Here is an 18,953-nt window from a genome sequence, read left to right on the forward strand (position 1 = left end):
GCCGCTGCCCGAGCATCCCCCCGGCCTGTGGGGGCTGCCCCTCTCCCTGCTCGCCCCCGGCACTGGGGAGGGGACAGGGGGACATGGACCCCAACCTTGCACCAGGCCCCAGGGCGCCGCTGGCCTGCTGTGTGTCATCCAGAGATTGGGGAGCATGGGGCCACCCGTGTCTCCCACAGCCCCGGGGCTGAGGGGCTCGTGTCCCCCCCTCTGCCCCCCACTTATCAGGGCAGGGACCTGCCTCCTTCCCAAGACACACGTGAAACCCAGAGCTTTTGTGTTACAAAAATATTCCGTGCTTTATTTATTCTGTGGTAGAAAAATAACATGGCCAGGACCCCAGAGCTTCTTGGCCAGGGCAAGGGGAGAGGTGGGGGGAGGGGGGCGGGGGGGCAGAGGGTTCTGCTCCCCCCAGACCACCCGCACTGCCCGGCCGCCCTCGCTGGGTGCCCTCGCGCCCTGCCTCCCTCGCGCTGCACCGGCTCCGGAGGGGGATGCCGAGATCAGGAGCCGAAGAGGCTCCCACATCCTTGGGGGGCCAGAGGATGAGACGAGGTCCGGGAGGGGACCCCACTGCTCGGGAGCAGAGCGGCAGGAGGGGCTGGGGGGGGAGCCCCAGGCGACCCCCGACCCCCCGCCCCGCGCCCAAGCCTGGTGCACCCACACACCCCCGGGGAATGGAGCCACGGGGTAGAACAAGAAGGCGACACGTACATTCTTAGTGACGACTGCGAAAGCGGACCCGGGGCCGGACAGCCGGCCCCCACCCCAAGCAGCCCCCCGGCGGGGAGCAGGGGGGCCGCGGGGCCGGTGCTTGCAGAAGCGGAAAGCCGAAGCTGGGCCTCTTAAAAGGAACATACAGGAAAACCATGCGACAAATCCGCTGCCGTTTATACAAGGGCATAAACACCAAAGAGCCGGACGTGAGCCTGCGTTTCGGGGCAGCACAGAGCAAATCTCCGGGGCAGGGCCCACCCGCCGCCCCCCCCGGCACAGAGACACGAACACAGCACAGTCCCCGCAGCGCTGGGGGCGGGGGGCCGGGCGCCCGCCCGTCACGACTGGGCATGGGGGATCCACTGACTGTCCATGGGGCGCCGCAGCAGCTCCTCCACGTGCCTCGCCACGTCCATGGTGTCATCCAGGTCGAAGTCACCCTCAGGGTCCAGCACGGCGTCGGGGCTGCGGGAGGCAGGGGGTGAGGGAGGGAACCGGCTGCGGGGGGAGGGGGCCAGGGGATGCGATACCTACTTCTGGGCGTACATGTTGTAATGGGGCTGGGAGCAGACGGCGGGTGAGGGAGCCTGGTCCATGTAGGTGGCCCCTCCGGGGGCAGAATCGCCTGATGCACTGACAAACCTGCGGGGACAGGGGGCTCGTGAGCGCTGGCAGGGGACAGGAGGGGCTCCCCCCAGGTGATGGCGTGCTCTGGGAATTCCCATCACCTCCGATTGGCATCTCCCAAGGCTGGCAGGGTGCAGGCGGGGGATACAAACCCCCACACCCATGAAGCCTGACAACCTGGGGGGGTCCCCAGTCCCAGCCCCCTCGGTGGCAGCATGGCGAGGGGGGGGCCTCTGCCTTTCCAGGGAACGCACAGCCCTGCCTCGGCCATGGGCCCGCGCTCCTTGGCCCCCAGCACCGGCTCAGCACCGACATGGCCATTGGTGGTGCCAGAGCCCACGAGCCGAGGTGCCCCGGGCTACTGCTTGCCCCAGCCAGCCGGGGGCGACCCACGGGACCCCCCAGGGTCTGCATTCAGGGTCAGACTTACTCTGGCACCACTTGCTTGATCTGTGGCTTCACGTATCCATCCACGGCTTTAGCTAGAGGAAAGAAGGCAGCACTAAGGCCCCGAGCTGCCGGTCCTCGCCGCAAGCCTGCGGCGGGGCTGGGGGTTCACCACGGCGAACTGCAGCTCCGCTGCGGGGCTGGATGCGTCCCCGGGGCAGAGGGATGCCCTGAGCCCCAGCTCCACCCCAGTGGGATGCACGAAGGAGAGGGACGCGCGCGGGGTGAAGGGCAGCGCTACCTGGCGTGGACTCACAGAGAACCGGCGTGTAGTACTTGGAGAAAACCTCGTCCTTGGGCCGGTCGGGGAACACATAGATGAGGTAACTGAGGTCCCCGAGGCGGTCGGCCAGGGAGCGGATGGAGAAGTCCCTGGTGGTGAAAGGCATCAGGTTCCAGAACATCCTCTCGGCTGGAAGAGAAGAGTGAGGATCGCGGTGACGCCCAGAGCTGGTGGTGGCTCCCGGCCCCGCTCCAGACGCTGGCTGCGAGATCACGTTGAACAGCAGACGGCATTTCCCGCGCTGCATCCCTCCCCCGGCAACGTTTAAGGACAAAACGCAGGTCGCCAGAAAACAGGATCAGCCAGGAGGCACGGTGAACTCCAGGCGGGTCTGGCCTCATCTGGACACGCCGGGGGCAGGTCCCCCCCAGCTGTGGGGCACTCCGCAGGGATTTGCGGTGCTCCTCCGAGGGATGCTCTCACGAAGAGCGGTAACGAGCGGACTTGCTGCATGGGGTCAGGCAACCCGTGCAAACCCGTCGCACCAGGAGGCACCACGCAGTCGCTGCGTTTCACACAGCCACGAGTCAGACACGGTGGTTGGGTTGGACGGTTTCGCCCACTCCCTCCCCGCCAACAACTGGACGCGGCCACGGCTGCAGCAACAGCAGCACCGGTCCCCACAGGGCAGCCAAGGCGTTTCCGCAGGCTCCCATGCTTGCCCCTTTCCCAAGGAAGGCTCCCGAGGCCGCGGCGGTGCCGGTGCCCAGCCGAGACAGGATGTGCCGGAGCAGCAGCACCAGCCCCATGGGCAGGGGACGGCCGAGTCCCAGGCTGGGGACAGGGACAGCGGGGCCAGGGGCTGCCGGTTCCCGGCACAAACTCACAGGAGTCAAACTTCCACGCGATGGTGATGCCGCCGATCTCCGAGTCGCTGAACCGCAGGAGGAAGGTCCCGTCGGGCTTGTTGATGAGGAGGTCGTGCGCCTGCTGCTTGTTGACGAAGCCCAGGATGGCCCTAGGCAGAGCGGGGGTGTCAGGGCCGGGGGCTCGGGGCCAGGCGGCGAGGGCAGGGCGGCTCTTACCCATCGTTCCAGTGCGGCTTCAGATGCTTCTTCAGCACCTCCATGACCCCGTCAAACCACTGCCAGAAGGTGTAATTCCTCCCAGGCAGGTTTTCCTGTTGAAATGCCCGGAAAATGAGCGCTCCCGGCTCCAGCCTCGTTGCTGCTGTTAAACAGCACAAGCGCTGGGCGCAACACCGGGACTCGGGGACCCGGACCATGGGACGGCCACCAGCGCTGCCCAACCAGGTGTGGGTCAGCCCAGCCGGGCAGCACAGCCCCGGGGGAGCGCCAGCAATGCCTCCCCGAGGACACAGACTCCATCTGCGGGCCCTACGGCACCCTGTGTCCCTCCAAGCGAGGAAGGTGACACCTCCCACCCCGTTAACAGCCCACAGCCATCTCATTTTTGCAGCCCTCCAGCAAGAAACGGCTCCTTGGGAGGGAATCACAGAATGGTTCGGGTTGGAAGGGACCTTAAAGATCATCTAGTCCCAACCCCCCTGCCCTGGGCAGGGACACCTCCCACCAGCCCAGGATGCTCCAAGCCTCATCCAACCTGGCCTTGGACACCTCCAGGGATGGGGCAGCCACAACTTCTCTGGGGAACCTGTTCCAGCGCCTCCCCACCCTCACAGTAAAGAATTTCTTACTGGGGGCTGGATATGACCCGTCCAGCCCCCCCAGTACAAGCGAGCATAACACAGCCCCCATCCCAAAGCGCCTCGGGGCGGCCTCTCCCAGCTCAGAGCCCAGCCCACTCACCCGGTTGAACTGGGACCAGGACACCGTGGTGCTGCTGTAGTCCTCCAGGTGGGAGCTGGTGCTGTTGAAGAGTTTCTGGGCCAGGAACACCAGGTTCTCCTTGGTCAGCCCGCGGCTGCTCTGCACCTCCGCCTTGAACTTCATGTTGAGCGCCTCGCAGAGCTGCGGCCACTGCACCTTGTCGGGCACGGCGAAGGGGACGCGGCCCTGGGCGGGGGGACACAGAGCAGGGTCAGCACTGAGCTCTGCCCACCGCCTCTCCTCGCCGGGAGACCGACCCCAACTCCCGCAGCCCCCTGGGGCAGACGGGGCCTGTCCCACCCCCCCGGTGCTGGCACTCACGGGCTCGGCGAAGGCGTTGTCCCAGAGCACGGTGGCCGTGGCGTTGTTGTCCTGGCTCCCGTGCACGATCACCACCACTGGCAGGGACAGCGTCTGCGGGGTGGAAGGAGACCAGGGTGGGCTGTGGGGCACCGCGGGAGCATCGCCCGTGGGCACCCCCTGGGCCACCCCAGCCTGCACGGGCACCCTGTGGCCCCACACCCATGGGGATGGTGCCCGTGGCTCACCGGGGCCCTGCAGAGGGGACACGGCTGGTGGCTTTACCTTCACCTGGAAGACCAGCTCGTTGCCGCCAACACTGAACTGCGACTCGAAGAGGATAGTGAACTTCTCCTCCGTCACCGACTCGGCCCCGCGGCGGTCCGAGCGCTTGATCCGCTTCAGGGACTGCAGGGACACGAGGGGTGAGCACAGGGGGACGGATCGGGGCACGGGGGGACACCGAGGTGAACGCAGGGGAGATGCAACCCAGATGGGGACACAAGGGGTGAAGAGAGGGGGATGCAGCACAGATGGCAATACAAGGGGTGACCACAGGGGGACATGGCACAGGCAGGGACAGGAGGGGACGGGAAGGTGGGTGCGAGCGTCGGGAGCGGGGAGCTGGCGGCGCTCACCATGTTGCGGAAGTGGGCACTGAGCATGCCGGTGGCCTGGTGATACTCCATCACGCAGCAGTTGTTGAGGATCTCCCCGCTGCTCTCACTGCCGCAGGAACGCACAGGGTCAGGGGACCACCAGGGACCACCCCCCGCAAGGGGAAGCCCCCCCACACCCCCTGCTCCCCACAGCCCCCCGCAGCCCACCCCAGCCCCCCGGGCATTACTTGCGGGTGCTCTCGTTCTTCAGCAGGGCTTTGGCTTGCTGCTCGCTGATGATGGTGGCCTTCACCTGGGGGGGGTTCATGTGCACGTTCAGCTTCCCCCCCACCAGGAGCCGCACGGTGGCCGCAAACTTGGTCTGTGTCTTCAGCACTTGGGGGGGCTGCTTCTCGATGATGAAGGTACTGGGGGGGAGGAATGGGGATCAGGGGCAGGCGGGCAGAGTAGCCCCAAGCAGGGTACCCCCACCCCTGTTGGGTGCCTCAGCCGAGCTGGGCCCCCACCTCTACCTGGTCACCAGGGCGGAGATGATGTCGGTGATGGTGCCGTTCAGCTCCGACAGCATCTCCTCCACCGGGCCCGAGATGGGCAGCTGCTGGCACAAGTGCTCGGCCCGGCGGATCTGCTGCCGGTTCTGCCAGATGATCTCCGCCAGCTTCTCGCACCTGGGGGGAGAGGGGCTCAGCACCGCGCTGGGGCTCAGCGCCCCGTCCCACCCCCAGCGCCGGGACCCACCAGGTCTGCAGCACGTCCAGGGTGCCCTCGGGGGGGCCCCCGTTCCCCGCCAGCTGCTGCCGACGCTTCCACTGGATCAGCTCGTCATCCAGGATGGTCGTTTGTTGTTTGCGCAGCAGCTGCAGCGTCTTCTGGTGCTTCTCAGCCAGGTCCTGCGAGGCGGGACGGCGTTACGGGGCGCGGGGACGGCGTTACGGGGCGCGGGGACGGCGTTACGGCACTCACCACGCGGTACTGCTGTAGTGTCTGGGCTTCCCGGTGCAGCCAGGCCTCCAGCGATGCCTTCTTCTGCTGCAGCGTCGTCTCCCGCGACAGGCGCTCCTGGGGACCCAGCTGGGAGAGCTGGGAGAACTGGGCTGGGGGACCGGGTGCGGCGTTAGGGTCGGTACCGCCAGCACCCCAGGCCCTTGAACCCCCCCCGGCCCCCCACCCACCTTGGAGGCGCATGTTCTCCTGGTACTGGATGATGAAGTACTCCTGCGTCTGCTGCAGCTTCTTGAGCTCGTTCTCCGAGTCCTGCGTGATGAGCCGCAGCTCCTCGAAGGTCTGGTTGATCTGCAGGTGCTTCTGGGACATGGCGTCCACCAGGGAGCCGGCCGGCGAGGGGCTCTGCACGGGAAACGCTCAGCATAGCGCGGGCACCCTCCCCACCCCCTGGGTGCCGGGGCAGCGGGGACCCAGAGCACCCCCTGCTTCAGGGCTGCTCCCACGCTGGAGCCCCCCAACATCCCCCCTGCCCTGGGGGACCCGTTCCCTCGCCCCCCCGTGGCCCCCACTCACGTTGTTGGCCTCCCGCACCAGCCGCTGCTCGTGGTAGAGGATGTGCCGGATGCAGCGCACCAGCTCCATGGGGCACCGGTCGTACGTGTTCTGCAGGGAGAGCGTAGCCTCAGCCGGGCACGGGGCAGGGACATCCCCTCCCAGGCCCCGCAGCCCCCGTCTGCGACCCCCCGCTCACCTGCAGCTGCGTGGCGTAGTGGCCCAGCTTGATCTTCAGCAGGAAGCCGTCTTCGCCCACTTGGTGGTCCGCCTTCTTCTGCAGCTCCTGGATCAGCCCCTCCAGCAGCTGCGTCGCCTTCACGTTCTCCTGGGGGTTGTCGAGGTCGATGGAGTCCCTGCGCGGAGCAGAGGGGCGGTGTCGGGGGGGCACCCGCTGGCACCCCCAAGGGTGGGTGCTCCCAAGCCCAGCATCCCCCTGCCCTGGGGACAGGGACCCCGCCGACCTACCATGCCTGGCTCTCGATCCACTGCGACAGGTAGTGCCGCACCTCGATGGGAAAGTGCTGCCCGTAGAGCGCCTGCATCTGCCGCAGGGCTTCGCCCTGGAGCTGCTGCGCCTGGATCCACACCGCCATGGCTCACCACCTGCCGGAGACGGGCTCGTCAGGGCACCGCGGATGGGCCAGTGCTGTGCTGGGGTGAGGGGCCAGCCTTGGCCTCCCCCACAAACCCTTTGCAGGAGCGTCTGGGTTCCCAAAGCCCTTTGCAGTTTCCTCTGGGTTCTCCAGAGCTGCCGGAGCCGCCTCCAGCTGCCGACAGAATGGGCATGCGGGGACAGGGGACCCCAGCTCCGTGTCACCCCCTCTTTTCTAGGAAGAGCCCTGGGGGTGTCTGGGGCCACGAAGGCGCCTCCGCGCTGCCTCCGCACATGGTAATCATTTCCCCTTGCTGCGCCGCGGGATCGCAGCCATCGCTGGCCACGCAAATGAGGAAACGGGGCTGGGGGGAGGGCTGGCAAGAAACCCAGGGTGACGCAGAGCGGAGGCCCCCCCCGCGCTCGCCCCGGCTCCTGCCCACACCCTGGCAGCGCCGGCAGCAGACGGGTAGGAGCAGCCCTGGAGCCGGGGCCATACATGACCCACCCGGCAGCTCGCCGGGGGTCTGTGGCCCCACGGCCACCGCATGCACCAACGCCGCGGAGGAGACGCCGGCCGGAGCACGGAGCTTCCCAAAGAAAGTTTTGGGGCGGCTCTGGCTCCGTGCAAGAGCGCTGCCAGATCCCGCCTGGCTCACACGGGGTGGCCGCGGCAGGCACGGAGAAAGGACGGCCAGGGACAGCACCTATAAAAAGCCCGAACGTCCCCGGCCGCAGCTGTATGTGCAGCCTGGTGGGGCCTGGAAACACAACCTGGCGGTCGAGTCGCTGAGGGTGACCCGACGGTGAGCGATGAGGGAGGGCACAGGGGGCTCACAGCCCCTCCGAGCCAAGGAGGCAGCAATAAATAGCTTTTATCCCCCAAAACGCCTGGGATTTAGTGCCGTGTGGGGGTGCCGGGCAGGGGCGCGAGGCCTCGGGCTGCGTCCCAAGGCTGGGTGGCCGAGACGGGATCCAGTTACTGCACCGGCCGGTGACAAGCAGAGGGAGCCGGGGACTGCAAGGGCTGAGCCTCCCTCCCTCCCCAAAGTGCTTTGTTCAGCCTCAGAAATACCCGGCGGCCCAAGGGGCTCCGAAAACAGCCGGTGCCGTCCCGCGGGCAGGGGCACACGGTGGGGGACGGTGGCAGCGGGTCCAAACTGAGCAGCCACGGCCAGGGCCCTCGAGCCGCGCACACCCGCCCCCTGCGCAGGAAGAGGACCAATAACCGAGAGTTGGCTAAAAAAAATGAAATTTTCCCCTATAAAAAGGGAGGAACGTTTCCACATTGAGAGAAATCAGCCGGTTGGAAATCCTGCTGGCGAGGAGGGGCCTGGGGAGGCATAAAAAGGCGGGTGAGGAGGGAAAGGGAAGGCGGGATGGCCGACAGCAGGACGCGCGCCGGCGGTTAGAAATTGCGGACGCTTGATAAGGGCCGTCGGTGAGAACCGCTGCCCCGGCAGAGCCGAGGAGAGCGGCCACGGCCGCGCCAGTGCCACCACACCACAAACGGCCAAAGTTCCCGGAGCAGCGGGGACATCGGCAGGGACATGGAGCGAACAAACGCCGCCCTGCCTATCGAGAAAATGGTGATCTCTTCCCATCTTGCGGTGACAAAACACTTCCTATTCCACTCCAGCGTGTTGTTAAGCAACGAGTCTCGGGCTGCTGCTGCGGCGAGCCGGCAGACACCACGCTCGGCCAGCGCCAGCCTGGGAGCGAGAGCATCGCCACCGGAGCACCCGGCAGAAGGGAGCCCGGCTTGGGAGCGAGAGCGCGAGCATCGCCGCCGGAGCGCCCGTCGGAAGGGAGCCAGCGCCGTGTCAGTGTTTACCAGGGGACCGTGCAGCGGCCAGCAGCAGCGTGGCTCGCTCAAAGGCAAGGCAGGGCGCAGCACGCCCCAAAAACACTCATGCCAGGCTTCGACACGACCTCCACGGGCATCATCAATGCAGCAGCGGGCGCTTGGAAAAGCACCCACTTTTATCTCCCGCGTCTCACCCACGGAATGACAAACCAAACCTCCCTGAGGGCCGCAGGGTGCCCCGGGCGCCCCAGCCCAAGTCACCAGCGCCTGCTGCCATGAGCAAATGAGGGGTTCTGGCCACAAGACCCCGCTCCAGCCCAACGGCGTTTACCCACCCCCGGCGCCATCCCCAGCCCACCAGCCCCGGCAGGGCCGGGCAGCGCTGCCGCAGCGTCACGCGTTGCCAGGGGTCAGCCGTGCTGCAGCCGCCGGCCACACATGCACTCAAACAACTGCAAGAGACAGATAATTGCAGTGGTTTAAGCTACTTTGCATTTACTTGCTGGCAGCGAGCTATAACCCACCCATTACCGCAGCTCGGTTAACCAGCAGCAACTCAACAAGCCACAGCAACGCGCTCACCGGTGACTTATCGCCTGCGAAGCCGAGCATGTGGCGGCTTCCCGGAGGTAGGACAAGTGGCCTGGAGAGGGATCCCAGCCCCGTGGGGACAGCGCGGGCAGGGGAGGCGCAGAGGGAGGGGAGACACGGGCGGTCATCACTTCTGCATCCCACAGCCCCGCTCCCCGCGGGGAGGCACCGCCAAACCGGCTGCAAATGGGTGAAACCCCCCCAAAAGGGGCACCCAGAGCACCAGAGGCAGCGGACAGGGGGGTGATGGGCAGGGGGAGGCTGGCAGCACCGCTGGGGGCAGGGAGTGGCCAGGGCACCCGATGTGATCATACCGGGGATGGCCACATCCGCAGTGACAGGAGCGGTGGCACTCCCGGCCATGGCCACCAGCTGCAGGAAAGCCGGAGTGAGCCAAGCACGTCCACAGGCAGACAAAAGGGGGGAAATGCCTCATGGGCGAGCCCAGCAGCGGCGCCTTCCCACGTTCCCACCGCGCTTTCGCCCAGAAAGGTTGGACCAGATGATCCTCAAGGTCCTTTCCAACCCGGTATTCTGTGATTCTATGGTTCTGCGGGCACAGCAAAGCCCAAACAGGGGCAATGCCCACCCAGGAGCCGGTGCACGCGGAGCCGCGGGATGCTCGCAGGATGCTCACTGCACGCAGCCGCAGGATGCTCACAGGATGCTCACTGCACGCAGAGCCGCGGGAAGCTCACAGGATGCTCACCGCATGCAGAGCCGCGGGAAGCTCACAGCACGCAGCCACCCTGGGGACCTCCCCGTGGGCAGGAGACCCCCCGCCCTGGCACTGGCACAGCTGCCGACTGCAGCCCCGGGCAGGGGCTGAGGGCCAGGCAAGGCTCGGGGGGGGACACAGCAAAGGGCTCTGGCCGTAACCCCCCCTCTCCCGCACGCCAGCCCCGCACAGCCCCTCTGCTGCGGTGGCTCCTGCACTGCCCTTCGCCCGGCACTCTCCCGGCCCGGGGGTCTCCGGAGCGGTGTCCTGCCCTGGGCAGTGGCACGGCGCTTGCCTGGCGCTGGGCTCCGGCTGGCAGCAGCCACAGCGGCCTCCTCCCGCTGCAGTAAACACACGGACACGTGGTTCCTCGGCACCTCCGGGAGCCGCGATCGCTTCCAGGTCAGAGCCGGCCTCACTGGCGGCCGCAGGGCCGGACCCTGCTGCCCCGGTGGCCGGTGCTGCCAGGGGGCTCCGGTCCTGCCCCAGCCCACACTGCTCCTGCTCCCCCCGGCAGCCCTGGCGAGAAGGGATCCTGCGCCCCTCAGGAAGGGCAGCCCCAAGCAGGCTCCGTACGGGGCAGGATCCGGCTCCCAGCCAAGCCCCGGCAACGGTGGTGCCGGCAGCTGACAGCAGCCGCTTGGCACTTGGAAGGGCTCCGTTCCCCCAGCACAGACACCCACCCCCCTGCCCATACGATCTCGCCCCCCTGCCCACACCGGCTCGCCCTGGGGGACACACTGGAGCCCCCAAGCACCCCCACGGGGCTGGGTCCCTGCCATGGGCTCCCCCAGCGCGGCCCCCCTCACTCTTGCCCCTGGGCCTGCCTGCTGCTGGCAGCGAGCGCCGCTGCGCACCACGTCCTGCCCCGCCGCCGGGGGGCACGGGGGGCTCCGCATCCACTCGAGGGGCCCCGCAGCCCCAGGACCATCCCAGCTGGGGGGTTCCCCACGCACGGGGCATGGCAGGGCCGGCAGAGCCTTGGGGCTCGGCACGGTTCCCGGCTCCTCCAGGGCACGGGAACCGCAGCGGGGGCTCGGCGTGCCCCGTCCCGCCATCGCACTCACCCGGGGTCGGGCTCCCCTCTGCCCCTCGCACCCCTCCGGCGTCCCGGCCCCGGGGCAGCCCAGCCACGGCTCCGGGCAGGCGCTGCCGGCAGAGCCGGGCTCCCGGGCGGCCGTTTCGCAGGCTGCGCGCTACAGGAAGGAGCGGAGAGCAGCTATTTCCTTCCAAAATGTCAGCTGCCTGCGCAGGGCAGCCAGCCCCGGGGCTGCCAGCAGCTTCCTCTGCCGCCGCTGCCTGCGCGGTGCCCACCGAGGGAGCGGGTCTGGCACCCCCTCCGCGCTCGGACACGGTGCCAGAGCCAGGCACAACTGTTGCCCCAGCCGGTCAGCGGGGCTGAGCCCCCCCGACCCCCCACAGGCAGCTGGGAATGGGACCCCAGGGACCGACGCAGGAGCTCGGAGCAGGGGGGGAGACGGGATGGACTCGCTGTGCCCCCCCAACTCCACTCCATGCCCCCCGGCACACAGCACTGGGGCAAAGCCCACACCAGCAAACACTTGGGGGGCTGGTGAGCAGCCCCCGGCCCCCCTCAGAGCTGCCGGACGGGGCTCGGGGGTGGTGGGCACCGGGGCACAGTGGGTCGCGGCACCGGGAAAGGGGGTGGTTCACCCGTTTCACACCCGCCTGGGGTTTCCAGCTTCGGGCTGGGAGACAAGCTCCTTCTGGAAGCTCGGTGCTTTGGTGGCTTTTGTTTGTCTTCGGCAGAAAAGCGGCGGCAGCCAACAGCTTGGGCGTCCCGGCAGCTTTGGGAGCCAAAAAACGGGGAAGTCGCACCGTTACAGGAACAAGGAAAACCCACGCACGGCATGATGCTGGGGAGAAACTGGCCCCACACAAGCAGAGACGCCCCAGGCGGGGACCGGCGCTGCCCCCCAGGTGCTGGGGTGGGGGGTCAGGGGCCTGGGGCTGTACTTGCCCATTGGCATTTGCCACCTTCGGGAACGGTTTTTCTCCCCCTATTCAGATTTTCCCTTCCAACCACAGAGGCCCAGAAACCTGCGTCAAACCAAAACCACCAAAATACCCTACAAAATCCCAGCAAATTCCCTTGAATCCAGGGGCCGGGACCTAGAGAAAAAAAAAAACAAACCACCCCGGTGTAGCCACAGATACAGCCGCTGCCCCAGCACCGGTGGGATTCCCCCAAATGCCGAGCACGGAGCGGGACCAGCACCGGCAGGACCAGGTCCCCGCGGCAGAGCAGGGGGGCCATGGCCACGCTGCTGCCCTCCCCGGCTGAGCTCGCCGCAGCGAGAGCCAACACCAGTCCCCCCATCCCAGTCCCCCCATCCCTGGGGACACCGGGCACCCAGGACCACCCGCTCAGCTCCGGCACAAAGAGCCGGCTGTGCCGGACCCCACGCGGGCTGGGCTGGAGGCTGCGGCCGCAGAGGAACAACAGGGGTCTGTCTGGGTGCCGGGGGGGGGGGGGGGGGGGGGCGAGGGGGGGGGTTGGGGGCCGAGCAGCGCGGTGCAGGCAGCTTGCCCACCCTCCAGCTGCAGGCAGCCAGCGCCGGAGCAGAAGCCAGGCGCTGGTGGGCAGGACACACCACTCAGCCACACCGGCAGAGCCCAGCGCCCACCCGGCCCCCTGCGGGCACGAGTCCAGCGTGGATCCTGCGGGGACACCCGCCGCGGGGACCCCAATCCCCACCAGCGCCTGTGCTGCCCCCGCCGTAAGCCCGCAGACAGGATTAGAGAGGCCTGGGCAGAGCTTTACTTACTCCTGGCTCCCTGGGGCCAAGCAGCAGAATTAACCGGCTGCGGGGCTGGCACGGCAGGGAGCTCCCAGCTCTGACGCCTCCGGATCCCGGGGCTTCCCCTAGGCTCGGTGGGGGGATCCCGGGGAAGGCACGGAGCCACTGCATCCCACTGCCCACCCACAGCATCCCAGCTCCGGGCAGGCACCAATCCTCACTCCGGAGGGGATGCGCAGCCACCACGTGCCAGGGCACTTGATGAAGTTATTTTTCCTCCATGATAATAATCACCCATCCCAACCCCTGGAACACCGTGCTGGGGGTGAAGCACCCGCCGGCAGGAGGTGCAGCCCTCAGGGACTCACATGCCACCTTGGTGCCCACTCCAGCCCAGCGGGGAGGGTCCAGCTCCGGTCCCCTCCTGCATCCCAGGAGGGAAGAGGCATCAACGCAGCCCTGGGGAAGGGCAGGGAGGTGACAGCATCCCAGCGATGCCCCCCAGGGATGGGGCGGCAGCTTCAAGGAGGTCAAGGCAGAAGCCCCCGCACCCCCAACAGCCGGTTCATCCTTGTGTTGTCCCTTCCAACAAACCAGCCCAAAAGAGCAGCCACCTCCCAGCAACCCTGCAGCCACCCCCGGGTCCAGCGCAGCCCCTGGCACCGGGGCCACCTCCAGCACAGCCCCAGCCCCGGGCTCGCTGCTAATCCCTGCTCAGACCAGCGCCAGCCCTGGAGGGATGGGCTGGTCAGAAGGACCTGAGGATTAAGCTCATTTCAGCATCGAATTAGGCCCGATTGGGGTCTGGAGACATAATTTCATTTTATCTGCCACGCTCCGGCGAGCACACACAATCGCACTAATCCAGTCGCCGACCGGGATGGATTTGCAGAGCGGGACCCAGGTGGGCCGGGGCAGACACGGGCAGCACAAGCACCGCTCCGACCGCATCCATCCCCCTCGTGCTCCGCGCGGGGCAGGGGAGACGGTGCAGGAGCCTCCCCCATCCCCCGGGACCAGCTCAGTCTCATGCCACGGCGCGGGCACCCGGGGGCTGGGGCAGGGCAGGGACAGGCAGAGGGATGCCAGCCCCCCGAGGGCACCCGCTGCCCTGCCCGGGGAAGAGGCACCGACCACGCCGCGAGACAGCGTAGGGTACGTGCGGGAGCCACCGTGCAGCCGCAGTTGGGCGGGCAAACCCTCACGCCCTCGTCTTTGGGAGTAAACACCAAACGCGGGCTGCGAGCACCCGGCTGCGCACGAGGATGCTCCAGCAACGGCGGATACCGGGTGCGGCTCTGCACCCACCGCCAGCAACTGCCGGTGTGGAGCCTGCAGGGTGCCTGAGGAACCCTCGCCAGCCCCCGCAGACGTCCCAGCACAGCAGCACCCGTCACCCCCGCATCCCCCTCCGAGCCATTCGCAGCCGCCGCAGCAGCCCCACGCAAGGTGATGCTCCCGCACCCGGTCAGCGAAGCAGAAGGGAAGAGGGGTAAAGCCTTGGCTTCCAAAGAGGGGGCACGCAGACACATGGGGATGCTGGCAGGAGGAGGGACAAGTCAGAATGGGAATAAAAAACCAAAACACTACTGGTTTCTGCAACAAAATCCCCAGTCAGAGCGGGTAAACCCCACAGCCAAACCTGGCCGGGGGTTAAACGCAGCATTCATTCCCAACGCATACAGATGCGTCTGGGTGGGAGAGCCGGGTTTCGGCTTCCCTCGCCCCGCAGCGCGGAGCGGCCCCAGGAGGGTGAGCAGAGCCCCGGCCCCCTGGCTGCCCCGCCAGCACCCCACCGACGCGTTTCCAAAAGGCTCAGGTGACTAATGGGGATATAAACGGAGCGCGCCGGGCCCAGGCAGCTGTGCCACCCTGAGCTGCAGCCCCCCCAACCGCGTGTTAATGCCACCAGATAGGACAAAGATCATTTTACAGCTGTTTTAGCCGGTGCGAAGGGCTTGGATACGCCGCAAGTGAGAGCTGCCTCTTTCTCCGCTAAAAGCTTTGTGGACAGCCATCAAGCGAGAGGGGACAAAGAGACAGACGGAGCGCGCAGCCGCAGCTCTGCCGATGGGCACCGGCTCTCCGAGCTCTGCCCCAGCACCAGCCTTTTCCCCAATTCCCTCCCTGGCAGAGCCGCGCTATAAACCAGCGTTTACGTCTCATAACAACAGGAAGACACGAAGTTGCAGCGAGAATGGAGATTGCAAAACTCACCAGTGACTGAACAGGGAGCGAGTGGTGACCATGGCACGGTTCGCCTCCGCCACTGCGGCCACCCCAGCCTGGCCAGGAGCCACCCGGCAGCACATCGCTCCCCAGCCTGACGGGAAGCAGGAGCCGGCACCAAGGGAAACGCGGGGCGAGAAGCGACAGCCAGCGCTCCCGGCCCCTCTGGGGCAGCCAGATGGGTGGATTCTGCTTTATCAGCAAGTCAGCTCAGCCCTATCGGCCAGGAAGCCGTGTTCGCATGTGTGCCTCCCCCTCGACATTTCCCAACGCGGCGGGAGAAGCGGTTCACGGCAGCCTACCTTTTATCAGCCAGCAGATGTTGCTAGAACTGTTGCTGCGTGTAGAATTCGGGCATGCCCAGCCCGCTTGGATCCCTGCGCCGGCCACGCGGTGCCAGGGTAAACACCCGCCCCCTTCCTCCGGGATCAAAACACTTCGGGGTTGCAAAATAGACACCCCATGAAAGGAAAGGCATGCCACAGAAACATTACAGCTGTCGAGGCTACTTCTCCCAGGGCATGCTGGAGCCCCGGAGCCAGCAGCCGGCACAGGCTTCCCAGGCCGGAGCTGCCTGCGCGAGCCCCAAGCCACCCCGGTGAGGCGGGGACCGGCGAGCCCCTGCCTCCGTCCCCCAGCACCCGTAGCCCTGCGTCGGCACCGCCGCGGTGCATTGGACACGTAATGCGGAGGCTGCTCCAAGGGCAGCACCCGCACGGTGGGAAGCCGGTGGCCGGGCAGAAGGTCCATGGCCCTCAGCGCAGGCACGCAGGGGATGCCGAGGGGAGGGCGATCCTGCTCAACCCCCACGCCGTCCTGCCCGTGCCCGCGCTCCCGCCAGCTCCCCGGGGCTGCCGCGAAGTCCGTCGAGCCCAGACCGGCTTACAGTAATTCCTTGCAAACCAGAAAGTCATTTCCCAGCTGACGGGGACGCTTTACTGTACTCGGCACAGCACAGTCACCACTCGCCGCCCCACCACCCACGCCGTGGAGGAGTACAAGGAGCAGGGATTTTTCGCAAGTAGAGTATCTGGGTTTTGCTATCACTCGAGAGAGAGCTGGGAAACCCCACGGCGAAGACCTCACAGCCGTTTTGGAGTCAGCACTTCCCCTGCAGCGAGAGGGGAAGGTCCCTCCAGAGGCTCCGTGCAACCCTGCGCCGAGCATCCCCGGCTGCGGCTCCCCGTCCCCAGCGCTGGTGCCAGCATCCCTCGTCCTGCCCCAAAGCGTCGTCCTCGGGACAAGGCGGGGGCACCAAAGCCAGCAAGGTGGCTCTAATGACAACTGCTGCGGGGCAAACACCCCCCCCGAAGGGGGACACCGTCAAGGTGCCATGAAACGCAGCCTGGGTGACCGCTGCCCACCACGCCCCGTTCCCAGCCCGGCTCTCCCGCGTCCCCGGGCACGGGCTGTTGGCACCTCTCAACCTGCACCGCAGCTCCTCCTCCACGTGGCTGCACACGCGGCGCGGCACAGCCCTGGGGACAAGCCCCGCTCTCCAGGGACAGTTATAAAACCCAAGGAGATGGTCTCCATCCTCACATCCAGCATCCCGGGGGCGTGGGAGCCACGCCAGGTCGGGCTGCGATCCCAACGGCTTTGGGAGCACCCGGGGCTCGCTGCAGCTGCCCGCAGGCAGGTGACCCCTACACCCCCAACGCCTCCCGCTCACCGGAGCCACGCAGACGGGAGAGAGCCACACGTGGGGCTGGGCCCCGACCAAACCTCCCTCCAGTGTGGGATCGCTGCGCTGGGGCCAAACGCATGGAAGCACGATGGCAAACCCCGAGCACCACAGCCAGCCAGCCCTCCCACGCCAGCACAGGGCTGCGCTCCCCATGACAGGCTCAGAGCCTTCCTCCCGAAGTCGGGGCACAGGGATGAGGGGGAACAAAGCTCCCGCAGCTCAGGGCTGGCCCCCTGGTGCCTGCGGTGGTGGACAGGCTCTCCAGACCACCCCACGGTAAACACACCAGCTGCATCCATGGATGCTGGCTACCAGGGCTTGCACAGCTCCGGCTGCAGCCATGAGTGACACCAGGGACATGGCCTGGCCACAGGCAGGTGTCGGGGTGAGCCAGCCCGGGGCCAGGAACATCCTGCTGCAACAAGGCGACCTGTGCTGCGGGGACTTTGGGCACCATGTCCCGGCCACGGATGAGCCACGTGGCCCTACACCGTGGTCCCCCCACGGCAGCACCGTGCACTGCACCCCTCGGCAACGCACCTCAACAAATGGTTTGTTGTCACTGCCTGTCCCCTGCCATGGGGCTCGCTCGTGAGTTCGCGCGAGCCACGGCCCCAGCTCCGCGCTGCAGCGCGTGTCGGAGGTGTCACCGCCGTCAGCAGTTCAGGCGGAGGCAGAGCCGGGGAGCCCCGGCAGTGACAGTGCCCGCACCCCAGTGACAGTGCCCGCACCCCAGTGACAGTGCCCGCACCCCGGCGCCGACACGAGCCGGGCGCTGGAGCCCCGGAGCCGCCCGGCGTCAGGGCGAGGAGCCACCGGGAGCCCGGCCGGGCGCAGGGCCCTGACAGCTCCCGTATCCCGCCGGACAGGTGGCCGCCGCTCCCTGGGCTCGCAGTCACCCGGCTGCGTGTCCCGGCCAGCGCACGAGCTGGGTGAAAGGCCACCGAGCGCTGCAGGCCCCCGGGGTGTCACCGCTCCCGCCTCGCACCGGGGAACATTTCCCGGCCGCCTTCGACCCTGCCCGGCAGCGCGGGGCCGCGCGTCCCCCCCCCCGGCGGCGAGCGGGATCCCCGTCCCGCTGTGCTCCCCGCGGCCGGACCCCCTCCCCCCGCGCCGGGACGCGCAGCGCCGGTCCAGGAGCTCCCCCCGCGGCCGCCGCTCAAGCTGGGCCCGGCCCGCGGTGGTGGTGGTGGTGGTGGCGGCGGCGGCGGGGGGCACCGGCCCCGCTCCACCGGGCGAGCAGCGCCCCGGCCCCGGCCCCTGCCGCGGCCCGCGCAAAGTCCGCCCGCCCCCGCGGGGAGCGCGGCCCCGGGGGCGGCCCCGCGGCTGCCCGCGCCCCCGCCCGCACCTGCGCGGCCCCCCCCCCCCCCGCCCTCGCCCGCAGCCAGGCCGCGGCCCGCCCGGCCCCGCACCGCCCCGCCGCCCGTTACGAAACGCACAAAATATCACAATATTTACCGGCGGGAGGGGACGCGCCCCGGCCGCCCCCCGCCGCGGGTGCCCCCGGCCCCGCCGCCGCCGCCGCCCCCGCCCCGGCGGCGGAAAGCGAAAGCGGCCCCGGCCCCGGCCCCGTGCCCGGTCCCGATCCCGGTCCCGGCGGCGATGGCGGCCCAGCACACGGCCCTACCTGCGGCCGCGGCGGCGGCTGCGGTTCCGCTGCTCCGGCGGCTCTCGGCGCTGGGCTCCGCCGCCGCTCTGCCCCCTCCGGCCGCCGCCGCCGCCGCCGCCGCCTGCGCCGCCCCCCGCCGCCGCCGCCGCCGCCGCCCGGCCCGCGCGGCACCACCCCCCCCGGCACCGCCCCCCGCCCGCCTCCGCCGCGCCGCCGGCACCGGCACCGGCACCGGGCACAGCACGAAGCCGATGGGAGATTCAGTACCAGCTACGGCGGGGCACGATCCGTCACCGGAGTTCGGCACGGGGTACCGGGGAAGCCCAAACCGGTACCGGGCGTTAGTGCCGGGCACGGAGGTGCCCAAACCGGTACCGGGCGTTGGTGGCGGTAGGAGCCAGCATCGGCACGGGGCCCTTGCACCGGGGGATTCCACTCCAACACCAGCCCTGGCAGTGGGGGGAGACCACCGCGGTACCAGGCACGGGCACCGGGATCAGGCCCCCGCCACCGGGCACGGCTGGGACCCCCCACCGGCACCGGGACCCTCCTCTGCGCCTCTCCTCCCACGCCCTTCCCAGTCCCCTGGGTCTCCAGCCATTTCCCCCCCCGCCGCCACTGTCCCTGCCCACAGGACAGGCTCTTTCCCCCCAGCCCCCCAGCCGCCCACCCAC

The 18,953-nt window shown here is 68.3% G+C and overlaps 1 protein-coding gene across 4 annotated transcripts; it reads right to left on the minus strand.

Moving 5' to 3' along the window:
- Positions 1–912: 912 nt before the first annotated feature.
- LOC134524378 (signal transducer and activator of transcription 5B) lies at positions 913–18,437 on the minus strand. Of its 4 annotated transcripts, none has more exons than XM_063354373.1 (19): positions 18,298–18,437; positions 6,750–6,887; positions 6,481–6,637; positions 6,303–6,392; positions 5,957–6,131; positions 5,748–5,878; positions 5,523–5,674; positions 5,297–5,452; positions 5,012–5,191; positions 4,803–4,890; positions 4,450–4,572; positions 4,186–4,278; positions 3,844–4,050; positions 3,100–3,194; positions 2,902–3,032; positions 2,033–2,203; positions 1,775–1,826; positions 1,252–1,359; positions 913–1,182 (listed from the first exon to the last, which is right to left on the minus strand). In XM_063354373.1, the coding sequence occupies exons 2-19, from the start codon at positions 6,875–6,877 to the stop codon at positions 1,056–1,058; spliced, it is 2,364 nt and encodes a 787-aa protein (XP_063210443.1). In that variant the 5' UTR covers positions 6,878–6,887; positions 18,298–18,437; the 3' UTR covers positions 913–1,055. The 4 variants fall into 4 exon arrangements, with proteins under 4 accessions (XP_063210443.1, XP_063210445.1, XP_063210446.1 ...); XM_063354375.1 differs by lacking the exon at positions 18,298–18,437 and adding an exon at positions 14,972–16,478; XM_063354376.1 differs by lacking the exon at positions 18,298–18,437 and adding an exon at positions 11,060–11,442 and having other exon boundaries at positions 2,048–2,203.
- Between the last annotated feature and the right edge of the window lie 516 nt (positions 18,438–18,953).

The sequence above is a fragment of the Chroicocephalus ridibundus genome, chromosome 17 (genome assembly GCF_963924245.1).
Source record: "Chroicocephalus ridibundus chromosome 17, bChrRid1.1, whole genome shotgun sequence".
Classification (NCBI taxonomy): Eukaryota; Metazoa; Chordata; class Aves; order Charadriiformes; family Laridae; genus Chroicocephalus; species Chroicocephalus ridibundus.